Here is a 21492-nt window from a genome sequence, read left to right on the forward strand (position 1 = left end):
TCAAAAATTAAGTCTGATTTGTACTTTCATTTATTATTTAACATAAAATTTGAAAAAGTAAATTTGTAAAGAATTTTGTTTGTATATAATAAAATTGCATTTCTGTTTTTATATAAGTTGTCGAGTAGTTTATTTGCAATTCTTAGTTAGAATTCGTTGTATACAAAATAAAAATAATGTTTCTCTGTTTACCACTTAAAAATGTAGTATTTTTGTAAATCATCAAACAAATATTTGATGTTTTAATGACATTATTTATTAGCGTTTTTTTTTTAGTAGGATATTTTGAACGTAAATAAATTGCCGCGGTATACTCACACTTCAGTGAAGGGGATTCAGTCACTTTTTAAAATTTGTTACGGATGGTTATTGTGGTTCTTCTTTCAAAATTTTAAAGATTTTTAGTTTTTAAGAAACCTCGAGCATGAGAGATTACACTGGGGAGGAAAAAGTTTGTTGCATGTTAAAAAATTTCTTATAAATATATTTTGCCACTCACTCTTAATAAGAACACTCTGACACCATATTTGTTTCTATATCATAGTTTTAAATTCTACAATATTTTGCCAATGCTTATCAAAAAAGATTTAGACTATTTGAGGTCTTTGAATTCGAATTAAAAAAAGATACTTCGAATTAAAAAAAAGATTTTTAAAGTGCTACACTTACGTTGTACATTCTTGCAACTAAATTATGTCAAAACTTGCAACCAAATTATGTTCAAACTACACTATAGCTATAGCAACTAAATTGTGTTTAAACTTGCAACTAAATTATTTGAAACTTTTACCTGTGAAAGAAGACAAGAAGAAAGAGAAAATGCCATGACAGTATAAGATAATTTGTCTTCTGAAATAATGTTGATAAAATTCAAAATGTCAAGAAGGTGCTTTTCGTTTGACCAAAAGAGTAGTTATTCTCCTACATTATTCTAAAATACTACGAAAGCCATTAAGTTCAATCTTGCTTAGAGTAGTCATCTTACTTAAATACTAAGAAAATGTAATTGCTTAGAATTAGATCAGGAATGTTCATTAACTGACATTGTTTTTTAATTTTTCTTTTCGGATTAATCATTTACAACCATTTAGACAAAATGGCAATTTTCTCAGAATGAGCAAAAGGAAACAGGAAAAAAAAAAAAAAAAAGGATAATGTGGGATACGACACTGCAGTTTCCAAATTAAAAAAAAAACACTATTTTAGTTTTTCACAGTGAATAACCCACAACAGTCATCTGTCAGTTAGCCAATTTTTAAATGCTTGAGTGATTATAGGATATATAAAAAATTTATCTTAAAATGTGAATTCTAAAGTTTACAAAATAAAACACATGATTAAATCATTCCTTTTTTTTTGCATTGTTAGTACTTAACAGTGTATGGCATCGTTTTATAATTACCATTCCAGAAGCTGGAATGGTAATTATAAGACGATACTATACACTGTTATTTACTAACACAATGCTAAATGACTTTAAAGATCTCATCTTATGCTCTACTTCGTCTGCAGGAGTTTGCAGACAAACTAAATATTTAGATGAAGCTTCTATTTTAGATTTAACTTGTTCCAAACTAAAATAATCATTCATTTTCATCTAAATACTTAGTTCGTCTGCAATTTTCATAACGTGTGCTTTTTAATCTATTGCGTTGCAATGATTTTCTGTAGATAATGAATATATCTATATACGGAATTTCAATTTTAAAATTGAACACAAAACTTTAAAAAAAGCATCCATTTCAATAATCAAATATATTTTTCTCTTTTAAATTTTCTCTTTTACAATCAATATACATAAAAAAATAATATTGTATTTATTTCTATATATGGATCTTTAGTTTTAACATGGTTTTCATGGTGATACTTACAAATGAAACTACTAAGCAAATGCATATAGCAAAATTTTGATTTGTATACTTAACATCAACTATATTTATGTGTGCATATTACTGCTATATACATGTACATGCGCATGCGTGTATGTGTAATATATATGTGTATGTATACATGCACACATACATATTTATATATACACTACATTTGCACTAAACGCATCAACATTAAATACATAAAAAAACTTTCTTTTTTTAAACAACCAAAAACACTAATTGCTAAAAAGCGTAAAATGTTTGCAACTAAAACATTACTAAAAAGAAACATCAAACGAATGACTTTCTTCTTCGGTGGCGGGAAATGTCAGTGATCGCTTTCTTTCAAGTTGTACAGGATATTTCCCAATAATTCGAGCATCGTCTTGCTTCAAGCTGAACTTAATTTGAGAGAATGAAGGTCTTTGATTTTTATCAGTATGCCTAAAAGAGAAAATTAAATTTACTTAATGCAATCCTTAAGTTGAAGAGAAAATTTGTTTAATTAAAACTGAAATTTGAAAAAAAAACAAAAACATTCACCAGCAATCAAGCATAAGTTTATATATGTAGCTTGGAACACCAGAGGGGGCTGGAAGTCGATAGTTGTTTTCACAAACTTCTTTTATCACCTTCAAATAAAAAGCGAAAACAACGGTTATTAGGGAATCTATTTTCAAAAGGAAAATCAATACCAGCATTTTGGTATTGTAGAAATGTGATACTGGAATACCGATATTCAAAGAAGATGTTTAAATTACATTTATAATATAAAATGCGAAACAGAAACATCACAAAAATGATAATTTTCTAAAAAAAATAAATACATATACATAAATTTACAAATCGAGAGGATAAGGAAATCATTCAAAAATTTTGGTGTGCTTGGTAGATTTTTTGTCTCAAATTCCATAAGAGTACCTTGTTAAAAAATACAGAGTATCCAGAGTTTTATCACCCATTCTGCACCGAAACATTTTTAAAGCTACATCGGCAGCAGAAAAAACCCTTTCGAATTTAATGCTAGTTGGCCGAACAGATAGAAAATCATAAAACTGTTGGAGACATTTCTTTGCATAACTTTATCTCCAAATAGCCTCATTTCCTTTTCTAGGCACTTGATTGTATCATTAGCGTGTGTTGGTTGTTTACCGAAAACCTTAAAGCTTGTTTGTTTACAAATGGCTCTGTATAATTGTTTTTTAATTTTTTTCTCTGAATTTAGTGTTATATCAAATCTCAACTTCAAAGTGTGAGAGGGAAAAGAAAGAAAAAAAAAGAAATAATTGAGAAAAGTAAATAAAGATAAAAGTATTATTTAAAAATAATGATTAAAGAAATACTAAAGTTCAATACCAGAAAAAATTGGTAGTCAGTATGCTGGTTTACTGATATTGGATTCTGTAATTTTAATCTTACTACATTTACAAAATTTATATTTCTTTAAAAAAAAATCCAAGAAAATAAATGTTATGATCTTACTTTGTCATTAGACCAATTCTCATATGGACGTATTCCTATGGACCAGATTTCCCATAACACAATACCATAGCTCCACACATCAGATTTTGAAGAGTATTTTTTAAACTGCAGTGCCTGAAACAATATTTATAAACTTTTAAAGCATAATTACCTTTTTAGTAAGTTAGCTTGTACCTAAAGGCATAAAAACCTCAGGAAAAACTATAACAACCTCAGGAGCTGTCCATTTAACTGGAATTTGACCACCATTGCTTAAATAATAATGCTCCTCTTTTAAAAAGTGTCTTGATAGTCCAAAATCTGCAATCTAAACACATTTAACGTTCATTAAAATTAAGGCACAGAAGCTCAAACAAAATATCTTATAGAAGACCCATTTGTTATAATTTCTGCTTATCTTTTGAAAAATATACCAAAAAAATGCTTTTGTATGTTATCAGAATAATCTTTAAATACACATGTTTTGGTTTGTTTAATTGACTAATCTCAAACTACACATACATATTCTGGATTGTTCATGGTAATGATTTCTGATTACACAAGCATATTTTGGGTCAATTATAAATAGTTGTTTAATGGAAAAATCTCTAACTATGCAAACATACTTTGGTCTGTATAAGGGAATTATCTTTAACTACTCAAAAGTAATTTTAAACACATACTTTACATCTTAAATCTGAATCTAGTAAGATGTTTCTAGCAGCAAGATCTCGATGCACAAACTTTAAAGTTGCTAAATATGCAATTCCTGCAACAATATCCCTTGCCATACGTAAGAATAACTTATGTAAATCGTGATTAATTACATGAACTCCATTTGCCATTCTAAACAATGAAATATTAGAAGGTATTTCATTTTATTTTTCAATTTCAATCTTTTTAAGTCTTATTTTTTGACAAAAAATAATACCTCAATCTTTGAGCAGTTTTCAGAAACTTCCAAAGGTTGCCACGTGGTAAATATTCAACTACCATGCTAGGAACTTTTCCAACCATCACACCATAAAAAGCAATCACATTAGGATGGTCAAACTGACTCATAATTGCTGCTTCTTGCCAGAATAAAACTCTATCATCTTGTAAAATATTAGAGGAATTTCCTCTTTTCAAAATTTTAACAGCAACTTCCTTTTTGCCTTTAACTGAATTTAGTAATGCTAACTTCACAAGACCAAATGCTCCTATTGGTGAAATAGTTTATTTGCAAAAAACTCATCAGTTCCTTACATGGAAAAACTAAAAAGTATTTCTTAAACCATTAAGAAACGAGTAAAAAATCAATTAGAAGTTTAATCTTCAAACCTTGTCCGAGAACTTTAGCAGACATATCTATAGATTCTTCATCAATTTCATGTAAACTACTTAGAAGCTCTTCTTCATCGCTGCCAGGTATACTAAATTCAATTTTAGCAGCACTATCTTCTATTAAAGAATCTCCATATTCAGGTTCCGAATAGGTTACAGAACAGTTGTATTGATTTCGGATAAACTTCTGAGATATTTATTCAAAAAGAAAATTAATAATGCAACAATACATCTCAAAGGAAATTTTCAAAAAATAAATTTATCATTATCTATTTGTATTGTATTTGCTAAGGTCATTTTATTTGATTGAAAGAATTTTAAAAAAAGCTTTGCCTCTATATTTTTGCTGTCAGAATTTAGATTTGTGTAACCATGTGCATCATCTGGAGATAATTGCTGGTTTAAGAAATTTGACGTTTTCATGTTCTGAGACTTATGGTTTATTCGTGTGTATATCGGCTCTTCATCAGTGTGATTAACCATAATGGAGACTAATTGAGACTCTTTTGTAACTTCTATTGTAGGTGATGATGAAACTTCTTCCTGTTTTGATATAAATAAAAAGAATCAAAACTTAACATAAGAAGTAATTGAGACTCTTGTAACTTCTATTGTAGGAGATGATGAAACTTCTTCCTGTTTTGATATAAATAAAAAGAATCAAAACTTAATATAAGAAATAAAACATACAATCGGAAATAAACTTCTGAAAAACCAACTCACCACAGATCCAATGTTGTTCATATAGGTGCGATAAATGCTATTTGAGATCGATGTAATAGAATCCATAGAAGCTTGATGTGATAAAAAATTGTTATTTATGTAACCTACATCACCTCTTTTCTCAATTTCATGCAACTCTAACTCAAAAGAAGTCATTCGTTTTAACTTGGATGGAATATTATTTTTATAGCACAAATAAAACGCAAGCAAAATCACTATGAGAATTACTGCGCTTAAAACTGCAGCTAATATTACCAAAGTCAGGTTAGAATTTTTTTCAATATGGTTTTTGGAAACTTCAGGCATGACATTTTTTGAGGTTGTAGTTATCATTGTACTGCTTTTTTGAACAGTAGATTTACGAAGAGTAAAGTCACCACCATCAGGCCCTTTTCCTTGGCCACTAGTAATACTGGGACCATTAGTTGAGTGCAGTCCAATAACACAATTACCCTTCTCATCTCTAGTAAAGTTTTTTTTACAAACACATTGTGAATTACTCCCTTCTTGAAGGCATTCTTCATTAACTGAACAGCCTATCATTGGATCTATTGAGCATTTGGCTTCAAAAAAATAAATAAATAAATTAGCAGCCATAAAATTAAATAATACAATATAAATACAAGAAAAATGTTAAAATTTTACATTTGCAAAAGTTTTCTTCTTCAACAGACAGCTCTTCAATTGTGTAGAGTCCTTTTGATATCTCTACCTCAATTACTAGCTAAAAGAAAAGCACAAAACTTCTAATAGTTTTTAGTTCAAAACACATTTCTTAATTTTGAGAAAATAACAAAAAGAATTTAATTTAAGCAGAGAAACCTTTGTAAACCCTAAAAAACGTAAGTATTTTTTGAAAAATAAATTTTTTGAGCAGAGGTCAAAAAGATGAATATTGGAAGATATATATAGAAGGAATGTAAAACTTTTGTTTTCAGAAATCCAAAATCCTCAAGATAAAAGGTCTTAAAACACTAAAAGGTGAACTTTGGGTCATTTGGGAAATTATTTTTAAAAAAATATTTAGTGGTTATATGTACAAAATACACAGATTTAGAAAACCATGACACAATCTGCTGCAAAATGCAAAAAGCATAAGTAACATTTAGGCAATATTAGGAACTACACAACTTATCTAATAAATAAAAACACTGATTGACAAAAAAACCTTAAAAGTCAATTAGAGGCCATATAAAAGTCCTTACAGTTTTAGGAATTGTGAGTAACAAATATATTATGCTACATCACAAATTTTCCTAGAGGTTTTAGGTTTATGCTGTCATCTAAATTGAGGCTTCATAAAGCATTGTGAAAACCCTGGATTGATAGCATATGTGGTCATAGACCATACAAATTCCAGCAAGACTCTGTTCTTTCACACAAAGCATAGGCAAAATAAAATTGGATGACAGAGAATTTCCATGACCACTTTGAACTTATGATCTTCAAGCTCCTGTGACCTTGATTATGTAAACAAACTTTGTGAAAAATAGTTTAAATCTGAATTTGCCCTCAAATACTATATGCATCCAGTGCGTGTGTGTATATATATATGAAATATACATAATTATATAAATATAATTATTATACTACATAACTGTTAAGTATGTGTTTATATGAGAAGATTTAACTTAAAATAAACATGCGTGATAATTGAAACTATTCAGTAAAACAAACACTAGGTAAAATCTTTTTGAAAAAAAGATTTATTACATGAAAAAATTATATCCCAAATAAAAATCAAAGGACAAATTACAAAAATAGTAAAAAAATAGTAATAAAGTTTTAGGTTTTATGTTAATTTCTGTTGCCTAACTGAAGAAATTTAGAAACTTTTTCTTATTCACAACAATATTTAAGCAAACAAAAGCAAATTACCTGGGAGCGTGATGTAGGTTTTACAAGTACCTGATAACTTTCAGGTTTAGAAGGTACATATGTTTTTATTTTTCTTAGTAGAAGATCAGTTGAATTGTTTCTCAGGTAAATATTAATCACAGCATTTCCTGAAACCACTTGTGAAATAACAAAACAAAATGGGGCAATTGAAAACCCAGGTGAAACAATCCGATAGAATTGAGCCTTGCTACTTGCTTTTAAAAAAATTGTAATTAAATAACCTAAAAAAAAAAATCTAATTGTTAAAAAAAATTATTAAAAATGCTGAAATTTTTTCTTAATTTACAATCAGTGAAATTTAAAAGTATTCAATCAGTAAAATTTAAAAGTATTCAATCAGTAAAATTTAAAAATATCCAATCAGTAAAATTTAAAAATATACATTACAATTAAACATACTTTCATCTAGTTCAAAATCATTATCATCATCTTGATCTTGAGTATAACCAGCTAGATTGTTGCTAAAATTGCTTTTCCATCCAGGGTTGATTTTTTCATCTATAAAAATTGGAATGGTAGTTTTTATTCAGCCTCAAAATAGTAAAATATAAATGTTTAAAAATAAATGTATAAACAGTTTAAAGATAAAAATGTATAAAAAATTACTATCCTCTGAACCTTTTAATCTTACTTTATATAAGTCATTAAGCTGTTGCTGTATAGTTTGTGAATTTTACATAACGAATAGTTATTTTAACAATGAACAAAAGCATTTTTTTTTTTTAATGAAACTCTATAAATTAATTGTAAAGGAGTATATTTAATTTTACATTTTTAAACCTAATTTATTTTACACTTAATTTCTGTAATACAATTATCCGAAATATTTTAAGGATTTAATTTTTTTATTCATGAACAAAAGTAGTTGTTTTAGTAATTTATCAGATAAAAATTGTTGTATTAATAAGTAATGTCTTGTTTGAAGCAGCTTAATTCTCTTTATAAAAATCATCTTGTTTAAAAAATTTATTATACCTTAAAATATTCACCTGTAATTTTACAGCACTTTGCCTTTTTAATTGACATAAATGACTGGTCATCATACAATCCTACTAAACCATAACCAAATGGACATTCATATTGCCATTTGTCATTGTAGTTTGTATGCTGGTCTGGTTTTTCATCAAACTCCAATAGTTTACAATTGTTTTTATCCACTATTTTGTCAATTAGTAGTGAGCATCGTACAGAACTTAAAAAAATCAATCTCTCATTTGCAGCAAACCTAAAACCTAATAGACATTTTTAAAAATTAGTTAATAAATACAGAAGAAAAAAAAAGAATAACTATATAAAACTTGATGCACTCATGTAAAGCTATTTTTATTCATAAACAACCTACCAGTAATAATGGCATATTTTTCACATTCAATATTCCACTTCTCATCAATTCTGTCACTTCCTTTGTGGAAAAATGACAAATCTCTAATTTCCCAAGAGAAAGAATTATCTGTTATATTGCCACAGCATTTTGCTTTCACAAATCTACCACCAACATCTTCTGACCAAACTGCTGTTATATATTTATTTTCAGAGCAACTATAAGCCCATGCAGTATCAGCTACTCTTTTAGTCATAGGCTCCTCAGTGAAGTTCCCAATTACATAACATTGCTCAGTAAGCTCAGCAAGTCTAATACTTGGGTATGATGCATATGTGGATAATACTAAGGTGAAGTAGCATCCAAAAAATGCTAAAATGAAAAGAAAAAAAAAATACATTCAAGAAACTAGCTCAAAAATTATTAAATGAATTGAAGGAAGCACTAGACGGCACCCATAAATTGCTATAGACAAAATATTTCTTAAAATAAATACATGGTATGCCTAGAGTGACACCTACTTCAAAAATGATTGATTTACACACCTGAAATATTCTAAAGAGTTTAGCTAACTATGGTCTGAACTTTTACATATCATAAAAGTACAATATATTGATTGTTGTTTTCTTAAATTCATTACATACTACCAATAAACAATTTGGGTATATTTAACCCTTTCATGTACCAAATATTTTTCCGTAACTAACATAACTCATAAAAAATCGTCTACAAAATAACAGTGGTACTATGAAATGTTAAAGTAGACTTTTTCTATAGCCTTTTTCAACTCTCATTTACAAAATAATATTGTTTTCTATCGGTTAGAATGCACTATTTGAATTGGGGAAGCTTAGCTTAATTTGTTGTTATACAACAACCCAACGCATGAAAGGGTAAAGGTAATTAATTGGGTAATATAAATGATTAGGTAAAAACGCTGATGCTGGAAATTACAACGCTCGCCCAAATATAATTCAGCTTTCAGAGGGGGATGGAATGGGGGGGGGGGCGGACTTCCCGCACTCCCCACCGAGAAACACACACTCCTGATTTTTTTGGAGACGAGTCATTTTTTGGGTTATTGATGTCCCAAAAAAAGAGATCCATTATTTCAGCTCTGTATACCAGCAAATTTCGTACAAAAACTGTAAAAAAGAATAATAGAAAACTTTTAAAGCAACCAGAAGCTAATTCACTAATTGATTAATAGTTTAGCAAAAGTGGAGCTGCAATAAATTCCAGAGCACACTGTTTCTTTTGTACAATGATGCTCGGATGTCATTAGACATTTACCTTTTTTTCACTCTGAAATAAAAACAGGGTTTGATTGTATAGGGCAGTCAATTTGTAAATAGACAACTAGTGATGATGGTATCATACGCCTAAAATTTGAATAAAGTCTGTTTCTCACTTGTACTGTGCCATTGCAACTGCATTTGTTAAGCAAAAAAAGCTATTGGATTTAAAAAACTATTTGAATTCATCACAAAAGAGAATAAATAACAACCTCAGTAAAAAACATTAATATCTTGGTCAGAAGTCACTAATTACTCACTCTTAATTCAATGTGGAATGATATCAATGTATTTGATTATGCAAACCTTGAGTAGACCTAAACGCTATTTATTATACTTTTCCGGGCGTTTTTTTTTTTTTGGTGCAAGCAAAGAAAAAGGAAATCCAATATCATATGTACGAATCTGGTGTAAACTACGCTGTTACTATACAGTTGCTTAGTTTAACTAAAAAATTATTTAGGTATAAATGTTCATAAAATTTGGGAAACTAAGTAAACTGCGCTGTTTTTATGCAGCTTCCCCTACTATCCTAACAGTAAAAGGTATTTCATAATTAGATCCATTAAATAATCTAGGAAATGTATTTGGTAATTGTTAACAGCTTCCTGAAACGTATTAACTTTGTCCAAAATCAGGCAGTAACGTAACCTTGCTTGAAATCAAAAAATTTCTCGTGAACATCTTGTAAATTCAAATTGAGAGTGGAAAATATGGAGATTTTCTGCTATTCCGCTTTAAAATCTTATTTCGTGTATTTGTTACATCCGTGTCCTACTAAAGATACTGTTGTAATTTTATGGCTAACTGCCAATATCTCTTATCGCACATTAGACAAATTTTACAGGAGAGCTAAAAAGCTGGTTTAAATTTGCCATAATTTATTATCAGAGAAATTGCTTTTTTTTCATTTTTATACGTTTATAATGATTAATGGCTAACAATATTTTGAAGATAAATCTAATTTTACACAGTTCAGTATATTTTACTCGTTTTCGAATTTTATTGTGTGTTACGAGATAATGCTGGTTATACCATAGTATACTATACCGGAAAAGATCGCCGGTCTGAGCTATTGTAAGGAAATATTTAGTTTTATAGCTGATAAACATAAATTTTACTGAAAACTACAATCTGTAACTTGTAAGAAAATATTTAGAATTACTCCTGAATAAACGCTGTTAGTTGTACAAATTCAATCTAAAATTTATAGCTTAATCACTGATATATGAAGCTGATTCATTATATATAAAGCCATTGTAAGACCAAAGGAAAGAAATTTAACATATTTATGTATCTATGTATATAGTAAATGCCTATAGGATATAGGTATATCTATTGATACTAGACATCTTTAACAAAGTGAAAAGGGAGTTAATAAGACTTCGAAAAGGCTTAAAACCTTTACTTAGTTTGTTGAAAAATCAGCATATCAACTAGGATGGGAGTCATCTTCTTTATCAAAGTAATGCACACTTCAAAAAATATCGTTTTGCTTAAATGTCTCCATCTCATCTTTTAGAAATATTTCCTTTTAGAAGGATTTTAATTGGTAAGGATAATATACTTTAAAAAAGTTCACAAGGAAAAATTTGAAAGGAGAAGGTTTCATGAACCTTTTCAGGGTATGTCTTTCATCTTTGGTTATAAATCATTTCTCAAAAATAAAAGCCACATAATGTTTATTAATGAATGTTTTATAAATATATAGCAATTAACAGGTCTAGGTAAAGGTCTCCAAAATTAATTTATATTTTGGTTTAACGAAAAATGATTTGCACAATTTGTGTTTTTAATGCTTGAATAACCAGAAGGATATTTTTGTACAGCACATTTTGATCACTCTTTTTTATTGCATACTTTAATTTACTTTCTTTAAAAACCTCTCAATTTTCCCCTAAAAAAATTACATAGATGGCCAAATAATTAGAAAGTTATGTTGCACCATGTAATGTATATATACATTACATCCAGACTTTTATCTATTACATCGAGTGGATAATTTTTCAGGTTTATTTGTATATCTTTTACTATTTTATCTATGAAGTATAAAACTTTGTGAATAATTTTTTTTGCTTCCACGTTTCTTTAAATCATCCATGTTGAATGAATTATTGAACTTTGATCTTCAATAATATTAAAGGGTATCAAAGTTCAAACTGTATACGTAACTGGTTTACACATAATATATGAAACGCAGCTATTTTTTATGCTTCACGAAAGTCATAATAATAAATGTAAATACATTATGGTTGGGTACGAAAAAGATGAATATGTAATTTACCTAACATTGTCTTTGTTAAATCATAACTTTTATTCTTAACATCTGCAAAAAACCAACAGCTTTTGAGGTAACCTTTCTGCGGTTTAGCGCAGTGTCGTAGGAGAGAAAAAAATGTTCAGCTGTTTTTATATTATTCGAAAAAGAAGTTGTTTATTTTCTCAACACCAAACGCGTTTCCGATGAGATATTTTTTAAAGAAAATATTTTGATTCATAAGTGTTTTTTAAAGTTAATCCGTAAATTTTTTTTTTTTTTTTTTAAATTTAAGCTATAACCTGCAATAAAGCGACTAAAATCTATATAAACTCTATGGTTATTTTAGTCGACATGATCATGACCTTTAAATTATGATCATGGCTGTCGCTGTCTTGAAGCTAGTGTTTTAATTGGCGTCACCAACGATCATGATCGTATCTTAATTCATAAGCATTCAATCAAAATAAACTAATGCACAAATAAAAATGAAGTATTTGCATGAAACAGCACATATAAATAGCAATAAAAGCTTACGAAGCAGAAAATTTACATAATTACATTGGATATCTAAAGTTATTATTATATTATTATTGCTTTTTTTTTTTTTTTTTTTTTTTCAAGTCCAAACTCTGCAAGAGAAATTAAATATCCTGCAGATGTTCCTTGTTTTCACGTTACAGTGCGTCAAAAGGACCGTTTTCAAAATTACGTCACTTGTGCATACTTAATTGAGCTTGTAAAGTTATCAACACTTTTTATTATGCAAAGTTAAGGTTACTTGCCAAAATGATACATGAAGTGAATGATTTAGAATTTAAAATTATTGAAATGATATGAAGTGACATGCAGCAGCATTTTGGTTTTTAAGCGTCAAAAAAAAATTCATTACTGCTTTTTTATAAAAATAACTTTGTTAATTTTTCAACTGCAAATAAAAATACCAAATATTCCTAATCTGCATACAACAAACATGAAATTGGGAATGCTAAAAATACGGCTAAAAAAATTTTAATGAACTAGTGTATTAATAAAAAGAAAGTTGAAAAGTATCCTGAAAAAGAAAGTTGAAAAAGTTTCTTTTTAAATAATTTAAGTAAATGAGAAAAGCTTTGATAAGTAAAGGCTGTGTGAGTTGAATTGCAACTAATTATGAACTGTTTTGTATTTAGGAAAATACTGCTTTTTAGCAGATTTTATCTGAAAATTTGGAAAAAACTTTTCGCCGAGCTCCGTTAGAACATCTATACACTCTTGAAATTTTTAAATGAAAGACTTACTCAAAATCTTTTTGTCCTGCATATTAGTCATGCCTTTTCTTGATTTGGTCTTTTTATCTGAGCCATTTTTCAGCAGACAGCATACTGATATTTTTTATATGTAACTGTTGTTGATGAAGCGCTACAATTTTATTTAGTTTGTCAACAGCAAACCGTAAATATTTACGTTAATTACTTCATAATCTTTTTTTAGCTTTCAGCTACTATTTGGTCTCTCTTGTCATGTTTGCTTTGAAGCGCATAAAAGATTTATATAGCATTTGGATCAAGTTTCTCAAAATTTTGGCTCATCGTATAACTGGACTTAACCAAAGTAAATAAATCACGTACGATGAAAAACATTACACTCGAGTAAAAGGCACCAAGGAAGTAACTATTCTCTGCAAACATTCTTGTAAACACCAAGTATAATTAAAGAATACAATCTACATCGTTTTTTAACAAAACAAATATTTTAAAAGTTTAGGACAGTGAAAAAAATTTTCTTTTTCTTTTTATGATTTGTTTTGTTTTAATGTTTTCCTGCTCCAAAAAATATAAAGCTCCTTCGTCTATTAAAAGCAGTAATTTCATCATTCAACAATAATCTTCTCGTTCTTCTGTTTATCCTTCCACTCTCCGATATCTCGTCACTCTATCGGAGAGCAAGAGTTTAAATGCATTTTTAAAAAAAACAAAAGAAGCGCATTGGTAATTAAAAAGGGCAAGATTTTGAAAAATCCAAAAAACTAAGGTAACACCCTCTCGTTTAATCAATAATATAGCAAAAACGCACCAATACTGTTAACAAATGAAAAATAATAAATAGAAACTAAGATATTAGAAGAAATTTAAACGTTTTTTTATACGAAAACAATGGTTTATGTACTTTCAGATTTAACACGTCATAGCTTTTTGTAATATTACTTTTCTATTAAATACAGAGACAGTAGGTTTGGCACAAAACTCTTTTATTTATCAATGATATTTTAGTAACAAATAACGACTACAATCAATATATTTACCTCTAAAGTTACATTAACCTGCTAGTATTTTCTAGTATAGCTATGTAGTTGTGATTTTTTTTATACATAATCTTTTTCACTTTACAGCTTGTTACAAGTTTTTATCAATAATTTTGTTGTTTAAAAAAATTCTTACTTACTTCTTTTTTTTGTTAAGCGAACTTTTAGCTTTACAGTTCATAGTTAAAGTAATGGTCTTTTCACACAATTCCCCCCAAACCCCGCCCCACCCCCACCCCACTCCTTACCCCACCCCACCCCCCTTTGATTTTTCTTTAGATGTTTTTTGGCTCAAACCGTTTTTTCTGAATTTAAAAATGAAGACTTTCTGGAATAAAGTTCTTAAATTGAATTCAATTTAAGAAAATAAGGGGAAAAACGTTTTAGAAACTTTCAGTAAAGAATCTTCAAAAAACGATCCGAAACTTTATTAAGCTTGAAATTTAGCTCTGGATATACTGAAACAAACTCTTGAGAGTATGCTTCTAAAAATTTCTAATTAATACATTTTCAGCATTTTTTTTTTTTGGATTTCTACTTCAGCGTATTAGGAGTTATTTTAAAGTTTTATGGGTTTGCTATAAAAATATTTTCATGCGAATTTTGATTTTGCTGCAAGTGTGAGCTTTTTGTTCTGGTAAAAATGTGACAATTGGTTTCGAAAAAAAAGAGGCTTCGGAGTAGGAAGCGCTCTAAGCACGATACTTTTGTTGTAAGGCTCAAAGTTATATATATTAGGGGTGAAGCAAACAAAATTTTATTAAAAGAGCAGCAGACTTCAAGATGAGGGTCTGAATAGGTAAACACTATGTTAAAGCTCACATTTTCTGTTCTATGAAAATACAATTTTTTAAATTTAAAGAATACTGTATAATTTAATATTTTTTTTATTTATAAATTTCTTTATGAATTCCTTTATAGATTTTAAATTTTGATAGTGATTTCTTTATAAACATATATAATCAAAATTGATATATTAACAAAAAAAGTATTGAATTCTCGTAAAATGTAGTAAAAGATCAACAGATACACTTAATATCAAGAACCGCTTTGCATAATTTTGTTAACATAGTAACTCAAAAGTAGAAAAAATCACATCAGGCTATACTTATCTTGCGTATCACTGCTCTAGTCACACAAGAAAAATCCTCGTTTCGATAACATTTTTACCTCAGATCAGTAATGGATTCTTTAAGAAAAAGGCGTAGGCCCGGCTGGGTCCATGTAAAACACCCTAGGAACTATCCAAAATTCATCCTCGTTTGTTCAAGCTTCTCTTGTGCACTTGGTTGGCCAGACTTGGAGTGTTTTGTCATATGATGATGAGAAAAAGGCTAACAATTGCTACTGACTTTCTCCCCCAACTCTGGCAAAATGAAGAATGGGTCTTCTCGCTCCGCGTCGGCGCCAGATCGCACATAGCTTACCATCCATTTTCCCTAGACAATATTTCTACAGATTATCGTTAATTTAGAACTCTGGACAACTTGATGAAAAGTAGAAATTTCATGATGAACATGAACTGAAATAAGAGATTGACAGGTTTTCCTCCTACCAGAACAGACAGTTTTGGGAGAATCATTGTTCCTTGATGGATAGATAGCAGAAGGTCAATACTTGATGATGTGATAAACTTTATCAATGGACCATTCTCTTCAAATACTTTTTGACCGACCTGATAATTACTACAAGTGATAATTTTTTAATTACATATTCCCTAATGATTCTGCCTCTGTATTCGTTTTTTGTTACGAGTTTTACGGAACAAGTTTAATAAAATACTGTAAGACTTGAATGGGGATGTGGGAGGGTTCAATACAAAAATATTCCCGTGCCATATATCTTATGAATTGTGTTAAAAGAGCAAATAGACCATTTTTTGATACAGTTGATTTCTTACATAGTCAAAAGTTCTATGCACTTTTGAAGAAGACATTTTAAGTTAATAATTCACTTAGTAGTTTTAACTCACTGAGTAGTGGCATGATGAATGAAGCCAAAGGTAAGCTAAATATCACAACACCATAATTGTTCAGCATGGAACTGCTGAACATAACATGATGAAGGGATATATCATTAATACTCGTAATATAGAAACTAATTACTGTTAATTTTGATTAAAATATCAACTTGTTGCCGCTTTCTAAACAAATTGCATTAAGAAGACAACAAATTCAAAATTAATACTTATTTAGACTTTTTAAATAAACTCTTTTCTAGTTTTACTTATTTATTCAGCAATGCAACTGTATAGTGATATGCAACCATTAACGTTGCATTAGAGGAGAAATAAATTTAACTAGCAATAAGTTTAGAAACAGTTCCCATTTTTATCAAATCAATTTACATATACCTGCGAAGAGTTCCTAACACATTATCAACAAAAATCTCATCATGAACACCAATTCTTTTGCATTTAAAAAAGTTGTTTTGAAATCATATTGTTATAAAACAAGATGTATTTTATAAAAAAGGAGTGTTCTATCTTCCAAGTGTTTTTACTACTTCAGCACTTGCAAGGGTGGTTGAAGATGAGTCTTCTGTTACTAATTCATTGGTTAATAGCTATGCTGTGAAAAATGTGATGCCAAATGATTTAATAGCATTAGCAGTTGAAGTTCAACGAGCTGATGAGGAAGTTAGACATATGGTATCTGGTAAACTTCAAATCATAGCTGAACAAATTCGATTTCTGCAAGATCAAGTAAGTGTTTAAATATAGTTATTTTTATAAGAATGAATTTTTTTATACAGTATAAATATCAAACTTTAAGGCAAGAAGGGTGCTTGAGGAAGCAAAAGAATCATCGTTACTACACAATGCAAAGTGTAATTTTGTAAAGAAGCCTGGCACAACATACTACTTGTATGAAAGAGATTCTGGCGTGTCTTACTTCTCAATACTCTCTCCTAAGGTATTTCACTTTAGTTTAAAGGTAATTTTAAACAAATGGATGACTGCTTTAGTTTATGGGTATTTTTAAACAAATGCATGACTACTTAATATGCACTTTCCTGTATGAAAGTAATAGTTAGGAATTTTGCTTCTTAGTTAAAATTATTAACTGAGGAACACCTGTTAATGTGTTGTTAAAGAAACTGTTTAAAATAGTTAGAATAGCTTTAAAAGTACATTTTATTTAGGAATGGTCAAACTGTCCTCACAAGTTCTTAGGTGCTTATAGATTGGAACATGACAGAAGTTGGACAAGGGAAGTTAATATATTTAAAAAAGATAAGGAAATGAAACTTGTGGATGATTTGGTGAATAAAGGAGGTCTTCCATCTATAGAATACCTCACTACAGTTGGAATTAGTAGCAAGCTTGCAATTGAAGAATGTCCTTAATAAATCCTTCTCTTTTTTATCATTATTTGAAAACTCATATAAGTTTATGATTCCTTTTTGGTTATGTTATATTTAGCATTAGTATGTGTGAGTACAGATTTGATTTATTGAAAGAATTGAAATAAAAAGTTAAACAGCTAAAATCTTTTGCATAGCATATACAAACATTTTTTATTTATAAATTAAATTAAAAAATACTGTAAAGAATTTTATGAATATTAAGTTTATTGTGTTTTGTTTGCAGTTTTTTATTGTTATCATTATTTTACTAAATACATGGAGTCTGTAAATTGTAAATATCTCATGTTTTAATGTAGAAAATTATCTAAGTTATTTTATTTTTTTTTTTTTTTTTAATATTTGTACTATTTATTATTTCTTTCTTGAATATAAATGGTAAACAGTGCACTTGTAAATGGTGTGTACCTGACAGCAATTTCTAAATAGTTTTTATTTCTTTATTATAACTTAACAATAATTCAATGCACAAATATCTATTTAGAGATACTACTAGAGAATATATAATGGTTAATTCTCGTCATCTTCAGGGAACAATTATTACCCGTGTAAAGCATTTATTAGCATCAGGAAGTTTAAAGAAACCACCTTTGTGGTATAATATTGTGTTGAGATTTCCTCCTCCTAAGACTAGTTTATTGTCATTAGCTGATGAAGTGCAGGATAATTCTATGATACGGAAAATTACTTTTCCATTTGATGATGCTTTGCGAGAATTTTATAAAGTCTATCCTCAAGCACGGCGTGATCCAATAAGCTTATTGCCAGATGTTTCTATAAGAGAAACCAAAACTGATTTATTTTTAAAAGAATATTACAAGCATACTGAGAAGGGTATTACACACGAAGAAGCAATTAAAGTTTCATTAGAATCTTTTTCTACCATAATGGATAAAAAAAAGCATTTTGACGAGCCTGAAGAGGAAGAACATTTGAACACTAATGAAAAGATTTTTAACATGAATGCTGTAATGGATTTGTTCTCAGAAAGAGAGAAATCTGTATAAGAGATAATTTTTATTTAATGTGTTTAAAGAAAAATTGGTTGTTTTTTGTTTATTTTGCATAACGCTTGTCTTTAATGAATTTCTTTGTGATGTGATCATGGAAAGAAGGAATCTGTTTTCGTTTTTAGAATATGCATAAGTAAACAGAATTCTAAATGTCAAGTATACTTGTTTCTGGCTTGACCACAATCACAACTTTCCATCTATTTGAAGGAGTGGAGGATTTATTTGATGATTTTAAAAAACTTGCATTCTGGTTACATCAGTGTCTTCCTGAAAACAAAATTGTTAGAGGTATTTATTCTATTGCTAAAATAAAGGACAAAATTGGATGTTTTCTAGGTCTGAATTTTTTTTATTTACGCAACTACAAATCTATTCTTTAACAAAAAGATTAGGAATCGATCAGAGATTGATCTTTTTGTTAAATAATAGATTTGCAGCTGATTTAAGAAGTCACCGCTAAAAGATATTATCTTTGCTAGGCTTTACGTTTACAAATGACTGGATTGTTATTTAAAATTTTGCTCTGCGTAAAGTTTAGAATAGTAAAAGCTTCTTGTAACTGCTTCTAGGTGTAATATATGCAACTTCTGGAGTTCTTTTGGTACGGTGTATGCCTTTTATTCTCAGACGAACCGAATTTTTTGCATATTTTAATCGAGAAATCCTTTATTTTCACCGTTCTTGTAACAAAGAAGAAGTTTTGAAACTAAAAAAAGAGCTTTTAAGAGGCTTGAAGAGCGACGATATACACAGGTTACCTTTGTATGACGGTAAAAAGCTCGTTATTCTTGAAGCTAACATAGGAGGGGGTACTAACCTTACTTATTACCCTAAGTCAGCCAATATTATTGGAACTGATTTTGATGAGTCAAGCGAATCCAAATTAATGAACAACTCTTTAGTTAGCGATTTCGAGTCAGTTAAATTTATTCACACGCGATTGGAAGAATTAAATTGTGTTTCGGATGAGTCGGTATCGTGCGTTGTATCTTTCCATTCTCTGTGTTCAGTTCGCAATAAAGCACGCGCACTTGCTGAAATTAAACGTGTATTGCTTCCTGGTGGCAAACTTTTCTTTATTGAACATACATTGGAGAGACGTCGTTTCAGTTCTTTGTGGTTTTGGCAAAAGAATTTTACTCCGTCTTTGTTTATAGTTGAATGTTGTGCTAATCAAATTGAAATTGAGATACCGAAAGCTGGTTTTTCGAATTGCTATCTTAAAGAATTTTATGTTGATATGACAAAATCTTGCGGGCCCCTCAGATCTCTAGCATTGCATATATACGGATATGCAGTCAAGTAAGCAAACGATTACCACAGATCCTTAAGTTTAATATTACAAAATATACTGAGGGTAGCTCAAAAAATCAACAGAAAAAGTCAATAGGCTATAAAAAAATGTTTTATGCGCTTAATTCGGAATGTGATTTTTATCAAAAATTTACGAAATGCAATCTTTTTAGAATTAGTGTAATCCAAATTTAAAGTTTAATAAAATACACAACTTTTAAGTTGAACTTTTAGATATTTCCAACGATGTTTTTTTTTTTTTTTTTTTTGAGAGGTGACTTGTATTTTATGAATTTAACACTGACTGTTAAGTGTATTTAATATACTGCATTCCGCTGAACACGCAGCATTCCAGAGATTTTTTTTACAAGGTACATAAGTATGCAATATTTGATTTGAGTTAAAAAAAAAGATTTCTAAACGCTCTTATTTGTAAATTTCTCGCATTTTTTAAAATAATATTTTTTTTTTGTTTGTTTTTTTTGTTTATAGGTCATTAACTGCAATTTCTAAATAATGACACCATCTTATAAAATTATGTGTGTGCGTGTGCGTGTGTGTGTGTGTGTGTGTGTGTGTGTGTGTGTGTGTGTGTGTGTGTGTGTGTGTGTGTGTGTGTAATATTACATTAAAAACATTTGAGTATTTAGTTAAATTATAGATAAATTTATAAATTTAGTTAAATTATAATTTGAGTATTTAGTTAAGTTATAGAATTTTATAAAGTTTTGTTTTCCTTGCTCTCTACAACAGTTTAAAAATAAAGGTCAGCGATGATTCTCATTCTTTTCCTATTGCTTTTCCATTTTTCCAACAAATATATTCTTATGTTTCATTTCATGCGATTCATAGTCCTTTTTTTTTGTTCAAAAAGTTATTTGCTTTCTTGAACAAATCCAGAACAAGACTATTTTGCTACCACTAGTGGGTTTTTCATTCCGACTTAGGGACAAATCTTACAATAATTGTGCAAAATCGTCAATAATTTAAGGGTTTTTGAGTAAGGATTTTTTTTAAGAATTTTTTCTTATTTACATACTTATGCTTGAAATATTGGTTGTTAAGGTAACGTGATTTGTGTCTACCAAACGCTTAATTCGCTTCTAATTTTTCATTAAATCAATACATCTCTGCAGTTAATCAATGCACTTATTTTATACTGAATATTGTATTTGAAGAAATCTATCTTAGAGTTTCATCCCAACCATGGAACTTCTCAGGAAGAGCAATCCCATCTGATCGTAATCGTCTGCGATGAAGTTAAAAAAAGAGTATATTATTAGACGAAACAAATAAAGCACATATATATATATATATATATATATATATATATATATATATATATATATACATACATACATACATACATACATACATACATAC

General features: G+C 28.9%; 4 protein-coding genes across 8 annotated transcripts; 3 read left to right on the plus strand and 1 right to left on the minus strand.

The window, feature by feature from the left end:
* Positions 1 to 1740: 1740 nt before the first annotated feature.
* On the minus strand, positions 1741 to 14056 carry LOC145185239 (uncharacterized). Of its 4 annotated transcripts, none has more exons than XM_090097911.1 (15): positions 13434 to 14056; positions 8623 to 8973; positions 8270 to 8512; positions 7680 to 7778; positions 7260 to 7501; positions 6027 to 6105; positions 5382 to 5944; positions 4992 to 5201; positions 4656 to 4845; positions 4264 to 4534; positions 4016 to 4178; positions 3565 to 3660; positions 3354 to 3467; positions 2415 to 2503; positions 1741 to 2315 (listed from the first exon to the last, which is right to left on the minus strand). In XM_090097911.1, the coding sequence occupies exons 1-15, from the start codon at positions 13462 to 13464 to the stop codon at positions 2150 to 2152; spliced, it is 2907 nt and encodes a 968-aa protein (XP_089954037.1). In that variant the 5' UTR covers positions 13465 to 14056; the 3' UTR covers positions 1741 to 2149. The 4 variants fall into 4 exon arrangements, 3 of the variants coding, with proteins under 3 accessions (XP_089954037.1, XP_089954038.1, XP_089954039.1); XM_090097912.1 differs by lacking the exon at positions 13434 to 14056 and adding an exon at positions 12181 to 12293; XM_090097913.1 differs by lacking the exon at positions 13434 to 14056 and adding an exon at positions 9147 to 9506.
* A 2136-nt stretch (positions 14057 to 16192) lies between these two features.
* On the plus strand, positions 16193 to 18004 carry LOC145185397 (uncharacterized protein C1orf50 homolog). Of its 2 annotated transcripts, XM_080061282.2 has the most exons (4): positions 16202 to 16439; positions 16948 to 17141; positions 17212 to 17352; positions 17582 to 17957. In XM_080061282.2, exons 1-4 carry the CDS (start codon positions 16421 to 16423, stop codon positions 17783 to 17785), a joined length of 558 nt encoding a protein of 185 aa, XP_079917408.2. In that variant the 5' UTR covers positions 16202 to 16420; the 3' UTR covers positions 17786 to 17957. The 2 variants fall into 2 exon arrangements, with proteins under 2 accessions (XP_079917409.2, XP_079917408.2); XM_080061283.2 differs by lacking the exon at positions 17212 to 17352 and having other exon boundaries at positions 16193 to 16439; positions 17582 to 18004.
* Positions 18005 to 18136: 132 nt separating this feature from the next.
* Positions 18137 to 18844, plus strand: LOC145185398 (uncharacterized). Its single transcript, XM_080061284.2, has one exon. The coding sequence runs from the start codon at positions 18268 to 18270 to the stop codon at positions 18808 to 18810; it is 543 nt and encodes a 180-aa protein (XP_079917410.2). The 5' UTR covers positions 18137 to 18267; the 3' UTR covers positions 18811 to 18844.
* A 16-nt stretch (positions 18845 to 18860) lies between these two features.
* On the plus strand, positions 18861 to 20327 carry LOC145185396 (thiol S-methyltransferase TMT1A-like). Its single transcript, XM_080061281.2, has 2 exons — positions 18861 to 19104; positions 19386 to 20327. Exons 1-2 carry the CDS (start codon positions 18966 to 18968, stop codon positions 20120 to 20122), a joined length of 876 nt encoding a protein of 291 aa, XP_079917407.2. The 5' UTR covers positions 18861 to 18965; the 3' UTR covers positions 20123 to 20327.
* Positions 20328 to 21492: the final 1165 nt, after the last annotated feature.

This window comes from Hydra viridissima, unplaced genomic scaffold (assembly GCF_058129835.1).
Source record: "Hydra viridissima isolate aposymbiotic clone 2 unplaced genomic scaffold, HvirCarnegie_v1 scaffold_9, whole genome shotgun sequence".
NCBI classification, from domain to species: domain Eukaryota; kingdom Metazoa; phylum Cnidaria; class Hydrozoa; order Anthoathecata; family Hydridae; genus Hydra; species Hydra viridissima.

What these genes read in the sequence shown, in the direction of transcription:
- LOC145185397 (XM_080061282.2), top strand. An exon ending in TTCGATTTCTGCAAGATCAA is followed by an intron (nt 17,142 to 17,211) that starts GTAAGTGTTTAA and finishes TCAAACTTTAAG; the next exon opens with GCAAGAAGGGTGCTTGAGGA. An exon ending in TCTCAATACTCTCTCCTAAG is followed by an intron (nt 17,353 to 17,581) that starts GTATTTCACTTT and finishes CATTTTATTTAG; the next exon opens with GAATGGTCAAACTGTCCTCA.
- LOC145185396 (XM_080061281.2), top strand. Translation starts at nt 18,966, where the DNA reads ATGTCAAGTATACTTGTTTCTGGCTTGACCACAATCACAACTTTCCAT. An exon ending in TGAAAACAAAATTGTTAGAG is followed by an intron (nt 19,105 to 19,385) that starts GTATTTATTCTA and finishes AACTGCTTCTAG; the next exon opens with GTGTAATATATGCAACTTCT.
- LOC145185239 (XM_090097911.1), bottom strand. Translation starts at nt 13,464, where the DNA reads ATGACTAATATGCAGGACAAAAAGATTTTGA. An exon ending in AAAACTGCTCAAAGATTGAG is followed by an intron (nt 4,179 to 4,263) that starts GTATTATTTTTT and finishes TTCATTGTTTAG; the next exon opens with AATGGCAAATGGAGTTCATG. An exon ending in ATTCAGATTTAAGATGTAAA is followed by an intron (nt 3,661 to 4,015) that starts GTATGTGTTTAA and finishes AAATGTGTTTAG; the next exon opens with ATTGCAGATTTTGGACTATC.
- LOC145185398 (XM_080061284.2), top strand. Translation starts at nt 18,268, where the DNA reads ATGCACAAATATCTATTTAGAGATACTACTAGAGAATATATAATGGTT.